This window comes from Cyrtonyx montezumae, unplaced genomic scaffold, assembly GCF_038088225.1.
Source record: "Cyrtonyx montezumae isolate F1298 unplaced genomic scaffold, pur_monq_1.0 scaffold_0, whole genome shotgun sequence".
Classification (NCBI taxonomy): domain Eukaryota; kingdom Metazoa; phylum Chordata; class Aves; order Galliformes; family Odontophoridae; genus Cyrtonyx; species Cyrtonyx montezumae.
The window spans coordinates 24,405,719-24,425,211 of NW_027071824.1; the positions used below are offsets into that span (position 1 = coordinate 24,405,719).

The 19,493-nt window shown below is 36.1% G+C and overlaps 1 protein-coding gene across 1 annotated transcript in view; it reads left to right on the plus strand.

Annotated features, from left to right (window-relative positions):
- TARBP1 (TAR (HIV-1) RNA binding protein 1) overlaps positions 1-19,493 on the plus strand; it is a 32,485-nt gene that overhangs the window by 11,993 nt on the left and 999 nt on the right. The window contains exons 12-29 of the mRNA XM_065730376.1: positions 127-302; positions 3,033-3,130; positions 3,734-3,895; positions 5,036-5,229; positions 5,937-6,195; positions 6,277-6,465; positions 8,685-8,884; positions 9,021-9,092; positions 9,919-10,039; positions 11,419-11,529; positions 12,471-12,620; positions 13,746-13,832; positions 15,040-15,236; positions 15,607-15,688; positions 16,244-16,415; positions 16,739-16,924; positions 17,665-17,789; positions 18,788-18,924. Of these exons, the coding sequence (XP_065586448.1) occupies positions 127-302; positions 3,033-3,130; positions 3,734-3,895; positions 5,036-5,229; positions 5,937-6,195; positions 6,277-6,465; positions 8,685-8,884; positions 9,021-9,092; positions 9,919-10,039; positions 11,419-11,529; positions 12,471-12,620; positions 13,746-13,832; positions 15,040-15,236; positions 15,607-15,688; positions 16,244-16,415; positions 16,739-16,924; positions 17,665-17,789; positions 18,788-18,924 (2,718 nt within the window). The remainder of the gene's footprint in view (positions 1-126; positions 303-3,032; positions 3,131-3,733; positions 3,896-5,035; positions 5,230-5,936; positions 6,196-6,276; positions 6,466-8,684; positions 8,885-9,020; positions 9,093-9,918; positions 10,040-11,418; positions 11,530-12,470; positions 12,621-13,745; positions 13,833-15,039; positions 15,237-15,606; positions 15,689-16,243; positions 16,416-16,738; positions 16,925-17,664; positions 17,790-18,787; positions 18,925-19,493) is intronic.

A 19,493-nucleotide genomic window follows, 5' to 3' on the forward strand; every position in this document is an offset into this window, starting at 1 on the left:
TATGGGTAACATTTCCTTGGATACTTAAGCGATATGGAAACCTATGGGCTATTTATTTCCGTGACTTCAGCACTTAAGGCAGATACTCTGAAGAAGACTTTCTTTTTAATTTTTGTTTTTGTGTAGTGGAAAAAGCAACATAAAATGGATTGAACTAGAGGCTTTCTTGAACCCTCTTCTGGATGTCTTGATGAAACTTGGCAGTAATGCTTACATACCAACACTGAAAACAGATAAAAGCCTACAGCTTCTCTTGAAGTTATTGCAGACCCGTTCGTTAAAATGTTCCAATACACAAGATGGTTAGTGATATCTTCAGTATACTGTGTCTTATATTAATTGCAGTTTAACTAAAACTAAGATACTTCATGTTTTAGGACTGTTGTCAAATAAATACGAGCCTAGAAGTGATAAATGTGAGAATCTGACATATCCTTTATTAAATGAGGTCCAGTCCTACAGAGGTTCTTCTGAAGGTGCCCCAAGGACTGGAAATCAAGCATGTGGAGCCTTTCTCTAAAAGCACTTGTTATCCATTAAATTAGATTTGCAGTTATCTAAAATGTGGAGAATGTGCCCATGTTGCAAGAGTCTGTGGGCCTGTTCTTTGCCAGTCTGTGGATTTCACCGATCATTCAGACAGCTTAAAAATAAATGTGTATAGAAACCCAGCCTGGCTTGCTTAGTTAACCCGGGTTCAGGTGGAGCCTTCCTTGAGCACATAAAGTGATCCTGGTAGACATACTATTTCCATGGTTGACTGGTAGATACTTTTGCTTCCATTAACACTGTTCAGACTGTGAAAGTTCAGATGTCCCTGATTATTTCACAGTATTAGGTGTGATTTCACTTGGCATGCTCAACTGACTTGATTTAGTTTGGTCTTGGTTAAAAGCAGGAAGATCAAGCAGTGGTCATCTGAGCATCCAAGAGGTTTGACCTGTCCCTCAGGCTGAGCATCTGAGCCTGGTAGCTGTGGAGTCTGGCAACAGCTGTGTAGTCCTTACTGTTCCTTTTGATAAAGCTTTGCTTTGTAACCAGAATAGATCTTCCTGAGAGTAAGTAAAAACATTGCAACATAATTTTCATGGTTAGGATGCTAAACTTAAACAGGATGGATCTTGGTGATCGATTTCTGCCTCTCCAGATTATTTTGGGTTTTCTTCAGTGTGTTATTTATAAAATGAATTACAAGAATATCTTTGGAGCAGTGCCCAAATACCTACTCTCTAATATGGGAAGAAAATGATTTAGGATTCTGCATCCAGGTTTTGTAAGGATGGTTAAATGCAATCCTGAAATAAATATAAAACCTTATTTTAAGAAGTGCTTTATACAGTCACCTCCCCACCCCCCAAATAAATAAATAATAATAATTTTAAAAATTGCAGCAATTTGAAATGCTGAGTGCCAATTTTGTGAACTTTTAAAGTTAATGGTTTTTTATATTTTGTTCTTAAATCATTTCTTTATCTGCCTCCATGCTTGCTAAAGTAGATGTGATCAATTGATTCTGCTTTGGAAGTTTATGTCCAGCTTAGTATTTCATGTTCTGCTGCCAGAGTCCTTAAGCTATTGCAAGGCTGAGCATCATGGTGTTTACATCCTTTTTAATGCTCCCATAGATCAGGGGCCTTTTGAATTAGACTGGTAATGTGTTTTTGTGTTGAGATAAATAAGAACTGTTTTTTTTAACATAATTTCCTACAGTATTTTCATGTTTTTCCATCTTGCACAGGAGAACCAAGTATTAAATCTTGTTTCCTGAGCTGTGAACTGACTGTTGGGGGGGTGGGATAGAATGCTGTAGGATACGGAAGTTTTGCTGCTGTATTGATTAGAAACAAGATGTTGGGAACAAGAGAAAATGGGAGGGAAGAAGAAAGGGATTTTATGAGCTTGTGAAACAAAAATAATAACAATTTAAATGTTATTTTTTTATATTTAGGAATTACCATAATGGAGATCAACATAGCCCTGAAAGCAGCAGCATTTTTCCAGAGGTCTTACTGTCTATGCAGACTTTACTACTTCAAGCATTGTTTGCTATTTATTGTTTTTAATAATGTTAGAGAGCATTAAAGGTCAGCACAGTATTGATTTGGAACTTCTGGAAATGCATCCTGTTATATTTTTGCCTTCTGGAAGATCTGCAAAAATGTTGCTGCATTAAATGTAACTCAAAGTTAGCACAAAAAAAAAAATCAACAGAAGTAACCTCTGGGTATCTCTCCTAAATACAGAAACTAATGACTTTAGAAGAGGATGGTTTTGTGCAGAAGTTTCTAGCTGCATGTGCATATTGATATGTTATTTATTTGGCTTTCAATGGCAGCTAGCCCTCACCCCTGAAGTTCAGATCTAAGTGTATTTGTGGATAAGTGTGTTTTACTGGAGGCACCTACATCCTTTGTGCAATAAACTCGTGTCTTTTTGTTTGTAAAATGCTATAATATGCAGCATATCGTGGTGTCCAGCCTTTCTTAGAGAAAGTGTTGTGTTTTGTGTCATAAGCTTGTGGGATGTTAAGCCAAGGAATAAAAGTCTTTTAGGATTGGTCTCTATGCAAATCTCACAACATCTAAACAATTTAAAAGCTAACAAAACCCACACCATTTTAGCTTCGGTAAGCATTAGAAGGGGTTAGCTGCATTTTTATTACAGTGAATTGCTGGATGTGGAAACTCTCTTTCCTGAGGTTTAAGTTCACAAGTAAAGTGTTTGTGCACAAGAATGGAACTAGAACAACTGTGCATTAAAAACTGGAAAATGGCACTTTGGTCTTTGGGTTCCCTGTGGGTGTTTGCTTTTTGTTTCATTACCTAAATCCTGTTAAATCCGAGGAAAGGAGATCACCTGCCTTGATTCTTGGGGCTCTGTGGTTTGTGCTGCTAAGAATCACAGAGCTGTTAGTGTTCCCAGATATTTGAATACTTTATAACATCAACACTGTATCTTAAATCTAAATGGTGCAATTTAATTAAGAGAGTGTACTACTTTGTGCTAATATGTCTGTTGTGCTTTTCACACAGATGACGTATTGTTTTTTATCTGGAAATCTCTATTGACACCTGTGGAGAGTGTTCTTGAATTTATACTCCGGCGGCTTACTACAAATGAGTTAAGTATGGTAAGTAATGATTTCGAGGCTTCCTTTGGTATGGCTTTGCTTGGTAATTTGATTTACTAATGTCTGAGTTCTTCATATCAAATTTATTAATGCCTAATAAGTTATTTTCCTTAGAAATGCTTTTTGTATTTTATTTTTTCTTAATGGGTACTGTTAAGAAACACAAAAAGTGTCTGTTTCTGCAAAAATGAAGGACAGAAGCCTGGGACTCCTGGCTGCTTTCACTTTATACTTTTCATACCCTTTCTGAGAGAGGGAAATGCAAAGAAAGTGAGTAACATTGATAGGCAGTCTCCAAAATGCGAATGGGACAGAAGAAGGATAAGAAAAGTTGTATTGCATCAAAGCAAGTGGTAGAGTTGCATCGGAAGAATTTTGAAGTCTGAAAGATGATGAAATTGCAAAGGTGCTACTCTGAAAACTAAGGGATATTTTATTTGTCATACAGTTCTTTGAGTCTAAAAGTAACAATAGAGGAAAGATTGTTCAGCTGGAGTGACTGCTGTTGTTTTCCTTCTGCTGTCATTGTAGCCATTAGTTTTATGTTTTCCGTTTGGCTCCTCCTCTTAATGCTTTAGTTTACCTTTGTACCCTCATTCATAGGTTGGCGACCTGGATCGTTGTGATCTATACTTATCTTTAATTCCAGAGATTTTGCATTTGTGCTTGCAACTCAACTCAAAAAAGATACCGACTGTCAAGAATTTCATCTCATCCCTGACTAGTGCCTTTATTCATAATTTCCAGGAGACAAATTCTGCAGAGGTAATTCAGTGTTACTTAGAGCAGTAAAAATTAATAAATTGTAAGTACATGAAATTATATATATAAGGCAATATGTCTGTGTATGCACATAATTCCCAAAATATTTAATTAGTTGGCAGCATAATGTCAATTTGAAATATTTGTAGCTAAGGTTTTTAATAGTTTTGGTTTTTACATTGCTTTTTGAATAAGCTGGTGCATCTAAAGTGAAACTGTAGTCAACTATAATGTGCTGTATGTATTCAAAAGCTTTTTCCTCAGCTATGAACTGGTTTTACCTGGGAAGTTATACCTAGATGAAAATGCCTTTGGCATGTCTTAGCATTAGCTTGAATGTGCAGTGAGATATTCTAGAACTCAGCCTTCCTTTGTTTTTTTATATGTTCTTCCTTGTCCTATAGCTGTATTTAAGTAGGCTAAAATATCTGAAATACATTTTTTAAAAGATAAAGAAACATTATTGTATAAAAGGAGGAGATTATACTGCCCAGCAGGTACTAGTTTTAATCTTTGCAATTTTCTGGGTTTTATTATTCATCATGAATGGTTAATAGCACAGGAAAAAGATTTTAAGGATCGGATTCACTGGGTTTACTTTTTTAAGAAAGAACAGAAATTAACCTTTTTGTGTTTGTGAATTATATACTTACTCCATTTGTTTCAAAGCAGGCATTCTCTAGTTCAGTCAGTGTTCAGTGGGGCCTCTACAAACTTCTTATGTATTCAGTGAGAATTATACTATCATAATGATTTCTCCAGTTGCTCATATAGTACATTCTCAGTTCTGGTTTATTTAGGTTGGGAGAAAAAACAAGAATGTAACCTAGTATAGGGAACCTGCTTTGGCAGGGGGGTTGGACTCGATGATCTCTTGAGATCCCTTCCAACCCCTGTGATTCTATGATTCTATGAATGGTGAGATGTTAGATGGGAGAATCTTTTCCGTGCTCTGAACAGCTGAAAGTATTTTGGAGATATTTAAACAACACTGAGCTTTTAGTAATATTAGGAAACTATATGCTTATTGATTTTTTTTCATAGGACGTTTTGTTTCCTTTTTATATATATTGGTTAGTTATTTTTGTTGTATTAAAGAATAAATGGATGCATGTTTGCTTATGTTTAATTTGGTCTTACTAGGAGCTGAAGCTGAAACAACAAATTAAAAAAGTAACTAGCATAGCCTCACTGGCTGTAGTTTGTGAGACAGTGGATCATAAACCTGAAGCACACCTTGAAGATCTACCTTCTGTGAATGCTCTCAAGAGGTTTATTGCATTTTCCCCATTTTATGAAGTATTAAAGAAGCCATCTTACATTGAAGAAAGAAGTGGGTACGTCTGTGATACGGGCTAAGTAATAGGGCAGAATAAATTTGAGTAGCGAGTGAAGCAGTGATTAAGGTGCTGGATTTTTTTGGTTTTGTTTTTCTTTGGTAACTTTGTAGCAGCATAAAAATGTAGAATTCTGATCACAAATGTTTCCTTCAGTTGCTCTTCTGTCCTTGTTCTGGTTCTAGAGCATTAAAACAGCTGTAGTATTTCACACCAAAAGTTCTCTAACTCAGTTCAGTGCTATGGAAGTACTTAATAGTATTACGTAACCAGAGTTAGCTTTGAATTTGCTGATACTTAGGCCACCTTCCGTATCTGTACGCTGCACAAAACCATAGCATGTACACAAGTCAGTTTAAAAAGAAATGACTTACTGTTGGGAAAGGGAGGGAATTACAAAGTAAGTTGCAGGGACAAAAAGCAAATACTTGAGGGGCATAAAAGTACAGAAAGCATAGGCTGATGTTTCCACTGAGTACTCTTCCAAGAGTTTATAACTAATGAGACTGCCTGAGCTCAGAACTGATATTTCTATGTATAGAAAACTTCATTTTTGGATTTCTCTTCATGATTTTGCCCAGTCTCCCCTTGAATCTATGTAAGTTTGAGTTGTCTTAAGTATAGGAAGTACAGTAAAGCTGTTCGTAGTAGATAGGAATGTGCACTGTGATTAAATACAACATGTTTAAGAAGATTTTTTTTTACAGCTTATGTGAGGAAACATCATCTCAGGGATGGGGAAAAATTGTTGCACGCTATGTACATGACCAGTGGATTTGCCTGCGTTTTGTTGTAAATAGATTTCCTATGTTGGCTAGAGAGTTTGAAGAAGGAACTTTAGAACTGTTATTATCAACTGCTGAAAGGTCAAGAGAAATTCTGGAGTCTGCATTGGAAGCCCTAACTATTCTTCCTTCAGACCAAGTTGTACCTGTGTTTGACTGCATGAAAGTCCTTGTTCCCAAGGTAAAAGATAAAACAACTGTAAGGTACTATTACGTGCATTTGTTTCATCAAATTTAATGCATCTGTCTTCTTTGTTCTCAGCTTCTGAACTCACTGGAGTCTCTCTGCATAGAAGCATTCGATTTGGCTTGGAAAATCATATCCTGTTTGAGCAATACACAGCTAATATTTTGGTCCAATCTGAAAGCTTTTGTTCAGTTCATCTTTGATACTGAGGTTCTAGCTGCTGCTGCAAGTGCGAAGGGCCAAGCATATGCCAAGATAAAAGAGGTCAGTTGAAGAACCCTTTTGTGAGAAATGAACAGAATTTTGTCTGGATCTGAAAATGTATTTTACCTTTTTTTTCCCTTTAGCGACTGTGGTAATTTTTTTCATTTTCAAAAAGAAACTAGTTTGATAAGAAACTGAGATCTGAGAATTAGGTGGAAGGCAAACAAATGGAACTTGAAGCAGAAAACAGTGCTAGCTCTATGCTACAAGAAAGTAAAAATCTGTGAAACCTTTATGTTCAGCCAGCTTTTTCCCTTCTACTATTGAAAGTAATAGCAAACAATTGAAGGGTATCTGTAGTGCAATGCAAACAAAAGATAAAAAAAAAAAAAACCACAAAAAAAAGAACAAAGAAAAGATCTTTTAAAATACTGTTAGCTTCTAATGTGTGCCAGCTTGAGCACTTTCAGAGTAAAGGCTTACAAATGAAAGACTTTACATATCTGTTGTTCTTGTAATACGAACAAAGAAAAAAATGTTTCTCTCAGTTTTAGTCTTCTACATTCAGTAAAATGTAGGGTTTTTTTGCTCTCTGTCATACATATACATTATGCATTTTCTCTGTACACTTTGATTCAAGATTTACTACCTGCACTGACAAAAGCTGTTAATATTCTGGGAAATCTTTCTACGAGTTTTTAAGAAAATATTAATTAACTAAAATGAAACATCACAGCTCTTTAAAACTTAAATAGATGCTAGTAAATAAGGTAGCTTTTAACTATGTAATTGCTTTTTTGAAGTGCTTTTTTTTTTTTGTCCTATGTCTCCAGGTGTAAGAAACAACAAAAAAATTGTCACCTTAGAGTCGAGTTTAATACTGCATGGTAGAGCTGCTTCCATATTTTGGAAGACAAAAAATGTTTTACTATTTTTTGTAAGATACTTATAGTTTTCTGTGCCTTGGAAGTCCTTCCCTTTGTCATGGTGTTTTTTCTTTCATTTTGAATCCCTGTATTCAATAGTGGGATGTTGATTCATCTTGGGAAGGCATAGAATATTTATTTCCTATATAACATTAATGTGGTTTTTCTTTTCTTTTTTTTTTTTGATTGCTTCTCCTCTGGATATGAAGTAAATATTTGTGCAGAGCAGTTCACAGTAACTGTAAAGAGGCTTACCAGAGCTTTAATACTTCATAAATTAGTTACACATATATGTGTATGCTTAGGATTGTTGTCTTTTGCTGCTATTCATTTAGCACAGAAGTTATACTAGATCAGGTTGCAGTTTTGCCTTCAACGATGTCATGATGTCAGACTCATATTTGTAAACAATAAATAATGTATAAGCTTTAGTTTTGGCTCACTTTCTTGGAATGAACATTGCTGTCATCTGTTTTAAGCAGTAAATAATGCTTTGCATTTGTAGTCTTAATGCAAACCTGAGACAAAATAAGATGTGTGTATGAAGATAGGTAAATCTCTTAAGTTCTAGAAATTTGTTAGATTTGTCTTTTAATGAATATTTGGCAATTGTATGTGGCAACTGAGCTGTAGCAAGCTTACTTTTCTTTTTTGTTCTTGTTTTTTCTTTAGTGTTAAGATTTACCATATTAACTTGAGCATTAGTATTTCAGACATTATGATAACCTAAGGTTTGTTTTGCCAATGTTGAGTCTTGAGTCTCTATGACAGCTATCCCATTGTCTGCAGTGGGCCATACCATGGCAACAGGCATCAGGAGGTAATGAAGATCTCCTGTATTCAGCAAAGGGCATCTGGTTGAGCCACCTTCTGCCCCTTCATAGGAAAAATGAAGATAAAGTTCCCAAGCAAGTGTCTCCTTACATATATTCTTATCCCACTCCTCGGCAGCGAACTGTAAATCAATCTGAGACAACTTTAACCTAAGGGAATCTCAGGTGCAGGAAGGGATCACACCTGCAGTAATAGAATGACAGAATGGCTTGGGTTGGAAGGGACCTTAAAGTCCACCCAGTTCCAACTCTGTGCCATTGGCAGGGCTGCCCCCTCACCAGCTCAGGCTGCCAAGGGCCCCATCCAACCTGTCCTTGAGCCCCTCTAGGGATGGGCACCCACAGCTTCTCTGGCAGTGTGTGCCAGGGCCTCATTGCCCTCTGAGTAAAGAATTTTCTTCCTAACATCTAACCTGAATCTCCCCTCTTCTAGTTAAAAATATGTTAGTATTGCAGTTGTTTTTAATAACACTAGTTTTTGTGGAAATGAGACTTTTAATCTTTAATTTCTTCTTTTCAGATAATGCTCAAGCTCATAGATATGTCTACTACAAAAACTGGAGTCTTCAATGTAGTCCTTAGTCATTGTTGTCAATCATGGATACTTCCCACTTTTGATAACAGAGGAGCTATAAGAAGTCCTTTCTTAAATGCTGTGAATTACTGTGAACTTATCACTGAGGGATGTGTCTTTGGAACTGTATTTAGGAGAGATCAAAGGTATACAAAAGCATCAGATCCATGTGCATGATTATTTCTTCTAATTTTGTGGTCTTTGCTTTCTTTTAATTTTTGAGAAATTTATTTTCTGTGCTATTCTGCAAACTTCATTGTTTTGTCTTTTTTTTCTGAGAAGACTTATTCAGGATGTGCATGCCTTCATAGAAAATCTTGGAGAAAAATGTGCAGCAAATGTTGTCACTGAGAGGTATGTATCTACAGTATTTAGTCTGAATTGTCTTAATTACTACTGATGCCAATTACAGCATCAGGAAAGATACAGGTATATCTGTAGCTTTAAATACAAGTAAAAGGTAGTGATGTCACATCACATTCAAAATTCAAATACCAAAGTGGAAAGATAAGTGTTTTCAAGAAAGTATATCTATTAACCTGAAGGGGACTGAAATAACTCATTCCTCATTTTTCACCTCATAAAAGTGGCACATTAGGGTGCAGATACGCTTTTCATAATGTGCTGATATGTAGCTCATTATTGCAGATGTGACAATAAATATAGGCTTTAATTAATGCAGCCACATTTGGAGCTTGACTTTTCAGCATTGGCTGTAGGCACGGAACTTACCAAACCTTTTAATGAGACTGCTGTTTCTGTAGAAAATGGTTTCAAGCACTTGTATCAAAGACCTGCATGTAGAAACAGTGGCATCAGCAGTGATGGACAGACTTTAGGATTCTGATTTGAATTATTTTTATGTTCTATCATCTTACTGTAGACAGCACCACGACCCTAAGACTACACAGTCCTTCACAAGAAATGGGTTCTTTGGCATTCTAGTTCAACTTCCTAGATTTCCCAACCTATTCACAGTGTTTACAGTTTGTTTCAGAATTTGGCAGTTTATTTGGCAGTACAAAATGCATCCAACTTAAAAGATGAGCTTTGATTTCTTGCGTGGCCTGGTCTTTGCCACAATTGAGAGCATCATATGTATGCTCAGGATACTGTTTATACTTTTTAATTTAGAATTTATCTTTGAACAAAACATGTCTTTTAAATTAATATCTTACAGTACAAACAGAGATGATCACTACGTACGGATTTGTGCTATTAAATTTCTGTGCTCCTTGGATGGATCAAATATCTTGCATAAGAGCTTTATGGAAGACATTGTCATCAAACTACTTGAGAAAGTAAGCTTCATTTCTTTTGGTATATAAATGTGATGCTAATGTATTATTAAAATGTGAAGTACTTGCAGCTGAAAGTGCAAATTTACCGTTGTTTGTATAGTCTCTGTGAACATGTCCTGTAAAAACTTTTTTTATGTTACTATAGGACATGAATTAGTTAATTCGGCCAAACATAAATGGTAAAAATAATCTTTCAGGTCTACTTCTGTATTCTTACAGAATGTTCTAGCTTCACTAAGTATTATCCAAATGGTAGGCATTATTCCATGCAGAACTTTCCTTTAGCCTGCATTTCATACAACTGCATTTCATACAGCTGCAAATGACTTCTGAGTAGGAAGATCTACTGTCTCCTTAGAAAGGCCTTTATGAATGATATTAATGGAGAAGTTCAGGGTCTGATTTTCATTCATCATAACTGCATATGTAAAATCATTGGTAACTGACTACGTAACCCATGCATTCTGGTAGTGTTGTATTCTGCTATTATCTGAAGAATGAGAAATGGGTGATCCATTATTCATTCCTTCCTGTCAATTGATTAGTAGAGAAAAATAGATAGTATTTGTATTATAAGATCAAGTGGAAAATGTGACTTGAGCTTTTAGATAGATTTTCTTTATTGAATATGAAGATTGAGCATGTAAATTAAAAAAAAAAAGAATTTAATGTTGATATGAAATTTGTAAAAACAAATTACTTTCTTTTAAAAAAAGTTTAGATAATTTTGAGTATGATGTTTTAAATGAAATTTGTAGGCATACGCAAGTAAGGAATCTAAAGCTGTATGAGAATGTGAATTGCAGGCCTTTTTAGTACTCCATTTATTTGATATATTTTCTTTCATATATACATCTTTTTTATTGCAGAATATCAGTTTCTGTCCCAAAACTAGAGTTGCCATTACAGGCTCATCTCTTACAGGCTATCATGACTGAACCCCTTTTGAAAAGTAGACTGAAGTAGAAATGCTTTAGTTTGTGTACTGATCCCTTTGCTTAGGATGTCTAGTTCTGGTTTCATGTAACTGAATGACAGCTCAGGTCTTCCTTCTCCATATTATCCAGTATTTGTTCAGTTATTCATATACAATAGATGCCACTGCTACTTAAGTTCTTCATCTTTCTGCTCTGTGAAGATTCTCAATACCTAAAGTTTTAATGCCTTAAGTAAAAATACAAAGTGGACTGCCTATTTCCTCAGCTTCTCATGAAGAAGACTCAAAATTTATATATATTATAGAGGTTAACATGTTTGTCCTAATCACGTGTAAAGCTTATACTAGCTGTGCAGTAGATGCTGCTCTTTAAATACACTTGAATATGTTTCCATGTCTTCAATTTTAAGGGAAGGGTATATAATAATACTTCTACTTTCAGGATGAACTGATGTCCAGATCTAGAACACGTTATTATGCAAACTCATTACAGCATAGAATTAAAAACCGTGTGTGGCAGACACTCTTAGTTCTTCTTCCAAAGCTGGAGCAGGTATTCCATTTCACTTTACATTCTTACTGTGCATTTGAGTCTACTTTTTAGAAGCAGAGTGTGTTACACTGGAACAGTATAAAAGACATCTGATCTCTGTGTAATCTCATTCTTTTAGTCTGAAATCATGGATTGATGTATTTATAGAGGTTGCTAAAACCTTTATCTTACATCTGTGAAGACTGATGGCTGGGTTGTTGAGTCTAGCTAGAGCTTTTTTGCTCATCATCTGATTTCAAGCTTTTTATTTAAGAAAATGCTACTACTTTATGAATATCCAGAGAACTCAGAAGTTCTAGTCTCTTGTAATAGTTCCTCATAATAAAATGTTTGAAGAGTAAATTGTCAAAGTTGTGAAAAATTAGAGAGTCCCTGTGGGTGCTAGATACAGCTCTTACTTTTCACTGACAATTTGAGTAGTGTTAGTAGGTGCTGTACTTGGCTTCCTAAGGACATACTGTGGCAGCCTTGTGGTGACCTACATTCCTCCTTAGTGGTGCTGTCATCTTGCTGTATAATTGTATCCACAAGTTTGGTCATTTTAAACTGAAGAATGGAGACTACTAATAAAAAATGTTAAGTATTCTTTGTGACAAGTCTATACTTAAACAAAAAAACAACCAAACATTCTTTTACTCACTTTTTCCATGTGAGGAATAGAGAACGATGTGGCACATATTTCTAATGTGCATACTGTTTAGCTTACATGTGCTAGAGCAGTGCTTCTATAGCAGTTTGCTGTCTGACCCCAGCCATGTTTATAGCCTTTTGCCTGTAAGTATTACCCGCATTAGTTCTATAATAAAGAAATCAGAAGGTCCTAAATTTTTTTAGTTTGATTATTGAAAGTATTTATAATATTGTTATAAAGCATAAAATATTTATTTCTTCGTGGAAATTATAGCAATATGTTAATGATTGTCTGATTTTTGTTTTCTCAGAATTTCTTGTGTGGAATTCTTGACAAAGTCTTTCAGGCTGGATTTGGTAACAATCAGGCATCTGTGAAGTACTTAATAGAATGGATTGTTATCTTGAGTCTACATAAATACCCCCAGTTTCTCAGTAAATTCTGGGACTGCTTTTGCTATGTAAGTAAGAAATTTAAATTACTTCAAGTGAACATCAAACTTTATCCATTTTCTTTCTGTTTTGGGCAGATCTTGCATACAGTACCCAAAAATCAGGAAGGGATTATTTGGAAAATGGTCTCACTAGCACTTCATTTTTGTCTTTGAATACTTCTTTAAGTAATCACCCTTAATATTTGACCTGTGGAAATAGTAAATAGCCTGTACTGATGGTCTGGAATGTATATTAGCATTGTGCATTTGAGCTGAGTAGATAAACGTGAGCTTGCACCAATGCCACTGTGCAGGAAGATGTTGCTTAGGGGGCCCTGCAGTAGCTTGCCACTTGGGACAGTTATTGATATGTGTCTTCTTCCTTATCAAATACAAATAGCCTCTTTGGTACTGTAATTGTTTTTTAAAAGACAAACGATAGGACAGGGTATTTAAAAAAATAATAATTCTAAAAGAAATCGTAAAACTGTATATATATTTTTGCTCAAAGTGGTGCAGCAATTTTACACTACTGTGTGTGACAACTTTGCTCATGAATACTATGTGCTGATTTTTCTCCACATAGGGATCAAATCTCACATTTCAGTGTACGTTTGATACATATGTTTTGATACACTGAAGTTCAAATCCATCTAAACATTCTCTATGGTTTAAATCTAATAACTGTACAGTCTAATACTTAGGAGACATTCCTCACGTTTGTTTTTAGTGAGATTGCTTGTTTCAATTTGGAAGGTTCTTGAAGTTTCTGCACAGTTTGGCATTCCTATGAGGAAATGGTTAAAGAAAATACATTATAAAAATACATCTCTTCAAACTGAGTGGGTGGTTGGTTTTTGTGTCTTCTTGGGTGTTGTTTGTTTTTTAAGGGAAAATACAGTGACTGGATTTAATTATAGTTCATTTGTACTGCTGCATGCTTTCTTCTAATGTGTTTGTGGAAAGAAAATACTGTTAGGAAAAGATGTGATTTTAATATGATGACAGTATTTTAATGAGCTTTGCTGTGGAAACAATCTTTTCAAAAGTGTTGATATAAAACCATAGATACTGCAGCTACAGAACCTGCTGTGAAAGCTTACAGATGCATTTAATATAGGTGTATTTCTTACCTGTTGTTTTTTCCTTCAGGATGAAGAAAAGCTTAAAACAAGCATCTGTACATTTTTATCAGTGTTATCACATTTTGACACCATTCTTCAAAATACCTCGGAGAAGGTAAGATTTATTAAAACTGTGTATTCAGTTGCACTTCTCTCAAATTTGTGATGTAAAATCTTTTTTTTTTTGTTGTTTGTCTTGAAAAACGTTTTAATACCTACTTCCTCATCAGTTGACTTTTGATATGGAAAATAACTTTTCCAGCTATATCTGTAACATACTGTAACCAAATGTTAGGTACGTGGTAGGTGTTCTGTATGTGTAGGGCCTTGATTAGCTGTGAGTTCTTCTTGAACAGTTATCCCTGCTCAATTAAGCATGTGGATGTACATGGGGTTGCTTTTTTTTCTTGTTCTTACTTAATTTGCATGAAATGAGATTCAGATAGCCAAGAAGAAGGTACTCTTTCTACAGCATAACAGCAGGCATTATGGAATTCTTTAGCAATAGCTAATCCACGTTAATTTTAGATTTTATTTTATTTGGAAGCTTTTTTGTTGTTGTTTTCTTGATGGAGCTTTAAAATAGGCTATAAAATACAATTAGATATTACATGGAAATAGGTACTACATATTCGTAGTGATCCAGGCATTTATTTTGCACTGTTTGCATGTGAGGAGTGGCTGAGAGTGCTGGGTCTGTTCACTCTGGAGGAGGCTCAGGGGAGACCGTGTTGCTCTCCACAACTCCCCGAAAAAAGGTTGTGGCATGGTGGAAGTTGGCCTCTTCCCCTGTGTAGCTAGTGATAGGATGAGAGGGAATGGCCTCAAATTGTGCTGGGAGAGGTCCTGGGTTAGGTATTAAGAAACATTTATTCTTCAAAGAGTCATCAGGGAGGTGGTGGAGTCACTGACCCTGGAGGTGTTCAATAAATGTTTAGATGTTGCACTGAGTGATGGTTTAGTGGGGAATACTGGTGGTAGGTGGATGGTTGGATTTTTTTTCCAATCTTGATTCTATACGTCTGCAAAATGAGCTTCCTAAGCACTAAAAGATCAGTGGTTTAAGTGAAAGTTTCCTTATACTCAGGATGATCATCTTTAAAGCAACCCAGTGCATTTTCAAAACACAAGTGGGCTTGTAGGTTTGTATCCCTGTGAACAGAAGGAAGGAAATTATGTATCTGCATATAGTGATGCTATTACAACTTTTGGAGTGAAAGTCTGTTTTCAGAGAGAAGAGCCCCATTACTTGGGTCGCTTACTGTTGCTCTTCTAAATGATACATTAAAACTTAACAGGAATGGAAACCTTTTGTTTTGTAGAAGCCAGTTCTGAAGAAAGCCCTCCTGGTAGTTCTGCAGTGGTGTTTCAATCATAATTTCAGTGTCCGACTTTATGCGCTCGTTGCACTTAAAAAAATCTGGGGTATGTGCAGAATGTTGTATGTGGAAGAATTTGAAGCCCTGACACCAGTTATTGAATCAAGTCTTCAACAAGTGGAAAACATGCATGGCACAGGGTTAGTAACAGCTTTATGACCTAGAGCTTTATTTATTTATTTGTATTGGTTTCTGATAATCAAGGGTCACTGAGCTATAGGCTGTGGGCTAGCATTCACTTTCCTTTTGAGACATAGATGAGATACCTTTTTATTGCCAGACTGACTTCTGTTAGAATTTGGAGACATGTTAAAGACCTTTCTTGAAATGTAAGCCAATTTCCTGAATGCTGTAATATCTAAATTGGCCCCTAGCAGTTAAAGCATTTATCTTCTATACAATGTATAGTAATTGCAATCAGTTTGCCCTATTCTAATTTGACTACTAAAAAAAATCCACTATGTTGCATGGGTTGTTTTTTTTTTGTGCATCACACGTTTCTTTCTGCAGGAATGCTAGAAGAAACTGGCAGCGAATCCAAGATCATTTCTTCTTTGCAGCATTTCATCCACTTGAGGACTATAATCTAGAGGTAAGTCTAAAAAAGCACTGTTGTTTGTCATCATATTTGCATAGTTCTATAAGTATCTTTTTAACTTCTTTTTATGTTATGATGTAAGGGAAACAATGATCAACCATTACACATTTAAAACTCTGAAAAAATAACTTCACCTAAATCGTTATGGATTTTACATTAAGAATACGGCTTACTTCTCTAGTTCTGTGCTGAAAACCTATGTCAGTTAAGAAGAGGTGAGCATGATGAGTGTATGCCCATCTATGTGGGAGTTAGTCAGATTTTCTATTTGTGTCTGGAAAAGTTACTGCTGTGAACTTAAGACCTGAATCACATAGGGGTTGTTATTCACTGTAAATTGATGTTCTGTTAAGTATTGTGAAAATTAACTGTGACTTAGCAAAATTAGACAGCAAAAATCTTGAAGAACAGTAAAAAAAAATCCAGGTTGATATAAGTACTGAAATTATAAACAGGTAAAGATGTGCAGTATAAGACTGCCCTGAGGTTAATGATCTGTGTTGCTTTCTTGGAGTGATGCCATGCTAATAACGCTGCGTTACATTGTAGACCATATTTTATACTCTTCCTCGCCTTTCCGAAGTTGCTGAGGATGAATGGATCTCACTCTGTAAATTTGAGAGATTCACCGACGTTCCTTTGCCATCAGCATTTCAGTGCTACCGTTCTCGAGCTGAACTTCATGATCTAAAACCTACTGACTGGTCTCAGCAAGACACAGGTAGAATGTAGCTAATGTATATTAAATGTAGTATTAGTTTGTCGATTTCTGTACTAACTCTGAACTTAACATGCACACGATCCTTATGTTTTCCCACCTTAGTAGTCTTGAATCTGTATGGGCAGAGGATATACCATAAAATAGTAATAGATTGCTTTAATGTCCTCTACAGTGTTACCATTATATAATCTTTATGGAAGCAGTAGCTTCACAGCCACCTGTATATCCCTATGACTGACATTTGTTTCATAAGTTCATAAGTTCATAAGGTTGGAAAGGACCTATAAGATCATCTAGTCCAACCATAGATGATGTTTTTGTAGGTTCAGTTGATGCAGATGGCCAAACAGAGTGGACCGATGTGCAGAAGAAGATCATACCCTGGAAAAACAGTACTCCTGGTTTAGACCTGGAAGTGGTGTTGCAGGACCGTGCTGCCAAGCTTGGTAAATCAAACAGCAGGCTGATTGTGGTGGCTTCACTTATTGATAAGCCTACCAATTTAGGAGGTAAGGTTGAATAGACTTCTTTAAACTTCTAGGTTAGACCTCAGGGCACAGCTGGCTATGGAGAATGAATTTGGAAAAAATAATGTTCAGTATGTTGGTACTAGAAAGTTATTTTAGTACTACCCAGAGAAAGGGATGATTGTCTGCAAAAGCATTGATAACAAGAGATGTTTCCTATTTCAGGAGTATTCTGTAGTTTACATTAGGAAATACGATCATACTGACACACAGTGTGCATTAATTGAATAGAACTTCATAAATCACGTGATTTGCAACAATTTATTACGTTGTGCTTGCTGTTGTCAGAAAAATAGGCCCATGAGCTGGTGCTGCCTGTGCTGCAGTGCAGTGGTGTGTCATTCTCCCAAGTCTTGTTTAACTGGCACTGGATGTAGAGCTTTATTGTGCCATGTCTGTGTGTCCCCACAGAGGCTGTTAGTGACCCACTCCTCTTTGTGATGAGCACTGTACAAGCACACTGCCAGGCATAGAGCTCTTACAACTTTCATTTTTCTGCTTAGTTACTAAATATTTTCTTTCTGATAAGATAGATGGAGCAAGAGGTACATCCTTTTGGAGCAGACCTAAAAAGTACCTGAAACTAGTTAAAAAAAGAGAGCTAAAATAATTTATTTATTAAAAAAAATCTAGAAGATTTTTGTCCCTTTTTACTTGTTAAGATATCCTGGCTCGTTTATGTTGTTTTCTATATAACAATCGCTTTAATTCTTCTGTCGTAGGGTTATGCCGTACAAGTGAAATATTTGGAGCGTCTGCACTCGTTGTTGGCAGCCTTCATTACACACAGGACAAGCAGTTCCAGCACCTGAGTGTTTCTGCAGAGCAGTGGCTCCCCCTTGTGGAGGTGAATGCAAACTGTTTAACAGCCCAGAAGCGTGCAGGAGCCTTCTCTGTACCAAAGGCATAGTTCAGTATTGTGCCGTTTCCTCCTGCAAGAATGAGCTTTTTTTTCATTTAACCAGCTCCTGCTGCCATTTCTGATGCTTTAAAAATAGAGTTATAGGCTCACTCCTATAAAAAAGAATTTTATATCATCATGATTAAGTGGAGCACTGGAATATGTTTATTTATAAAAACAATTTACCTTAGTCCATTACTTAGCCATTGAATTTGCCTGATGCTAAGTTGTGCTAAGCTTGTAGATCCTATTATCTAGCTTCTGAAAATGATAAATTTGACCCGTTATCTCTAATATTTGGGTGATTAAGGTAGTGATACTTTATTAATTTGTTTTTCTGTATCAGCTATGGTTAAATCATGTAAAAAAATGAGTTCCAATGTTTCATTTTTTCATGGTGTTTATTTTCAGCGTGTTTTTTTTCCGGAGCAGTATAGCTGTAGTGTGTCCCCATCAGCATTCTGTTTTAGACAACACATTTTTATTCCCAGTCTCTGTACAGAAGCACAGTGGTAAACCTTTTGTTGCATGAAGAAATTGGAATCTAAAACAGATAAACACTGAAAGAAGTCAGAAATTCTTTACTTGAAGCTATCACAAGTCATAATACAGGCATGTAGGACAGCTAAGTGAGCTGCAGCACTGGCTGTTAGATTGTTTGGGGATGAGATTTCCATGGTGAAACAAGGAACAGACAACCTACCCCATGCAGAAGTGATTCTTCTACATTCAGATCAACTCAATCAAGGCTTTTAACTGTTAGAAGCATAGAAATTGCAGTGTATCATCTTTTATGCTACTGCTGAAGAACTTTGGAGATATAACAACTTATTCATGTATAAAAACTGTCCAAGTAAATTGCTTTTCTGTTTTTCTTCACAGTAATTCAGCTTACAAGTGGCATTATTTCAATATTTTTGTATTTGTCTACTTTTGATGGACAGGTGAAACCCTCTCAGCTTGTTGATTACTTACAGCAGAAGAAAACAGAAGGCTACACGACTATTGGTGTGGAGCAGACAGCCAAAAGCTTTGATCTTACAGACTATTCCTTTCCAGAGAAGTCACTGTTGCTGCTGGGGTAAGAACACGTGCTTTTTGTAAGGCAACCTCACTAGCCAGCTAAATGCCCTTCTATTACTCACAGTTTGGTCACTTGAAAATCAAGTGTTACTGGTAATGGTGGAATTGTATCTAGGAGCAATTGGGGCAACAGTAGAGTTTGGCTTTGTTTGCTAAGGAATTGGAAGTGTGGATATCTATTCCTGAAGAATGATCCTTTCCCTTAGACTCAGTGACCATTTCATACATTGCAATTCTTTTTTTTTTTTTTTTTTTTTTGAGGGATGGATGTAGCAAACACCATGGATTAGTTTTCCAGCTTTAGTACAGGCATGATGTTTCCTTTAGTACTATGCATAAGCTGCAGGTAAGCTCAGCAAGGAGGACGACCTGTTTTTCCTGCTCACTGGGTAAGGAGATGGAAGAGGAGTGGGAGCATGCACTGTGAGATGCTTTAAAAATCCAGGAGGCAGGCATGATGGGTTGAAGTATCAGGAACAGAGGCTGGAAGGACTTGAAAGGAAAGCCATAACCAGGCAAGCCTCAAATGTGACAAAATGGAGGCTAAAGCCATCTAGAAAAGCCTGT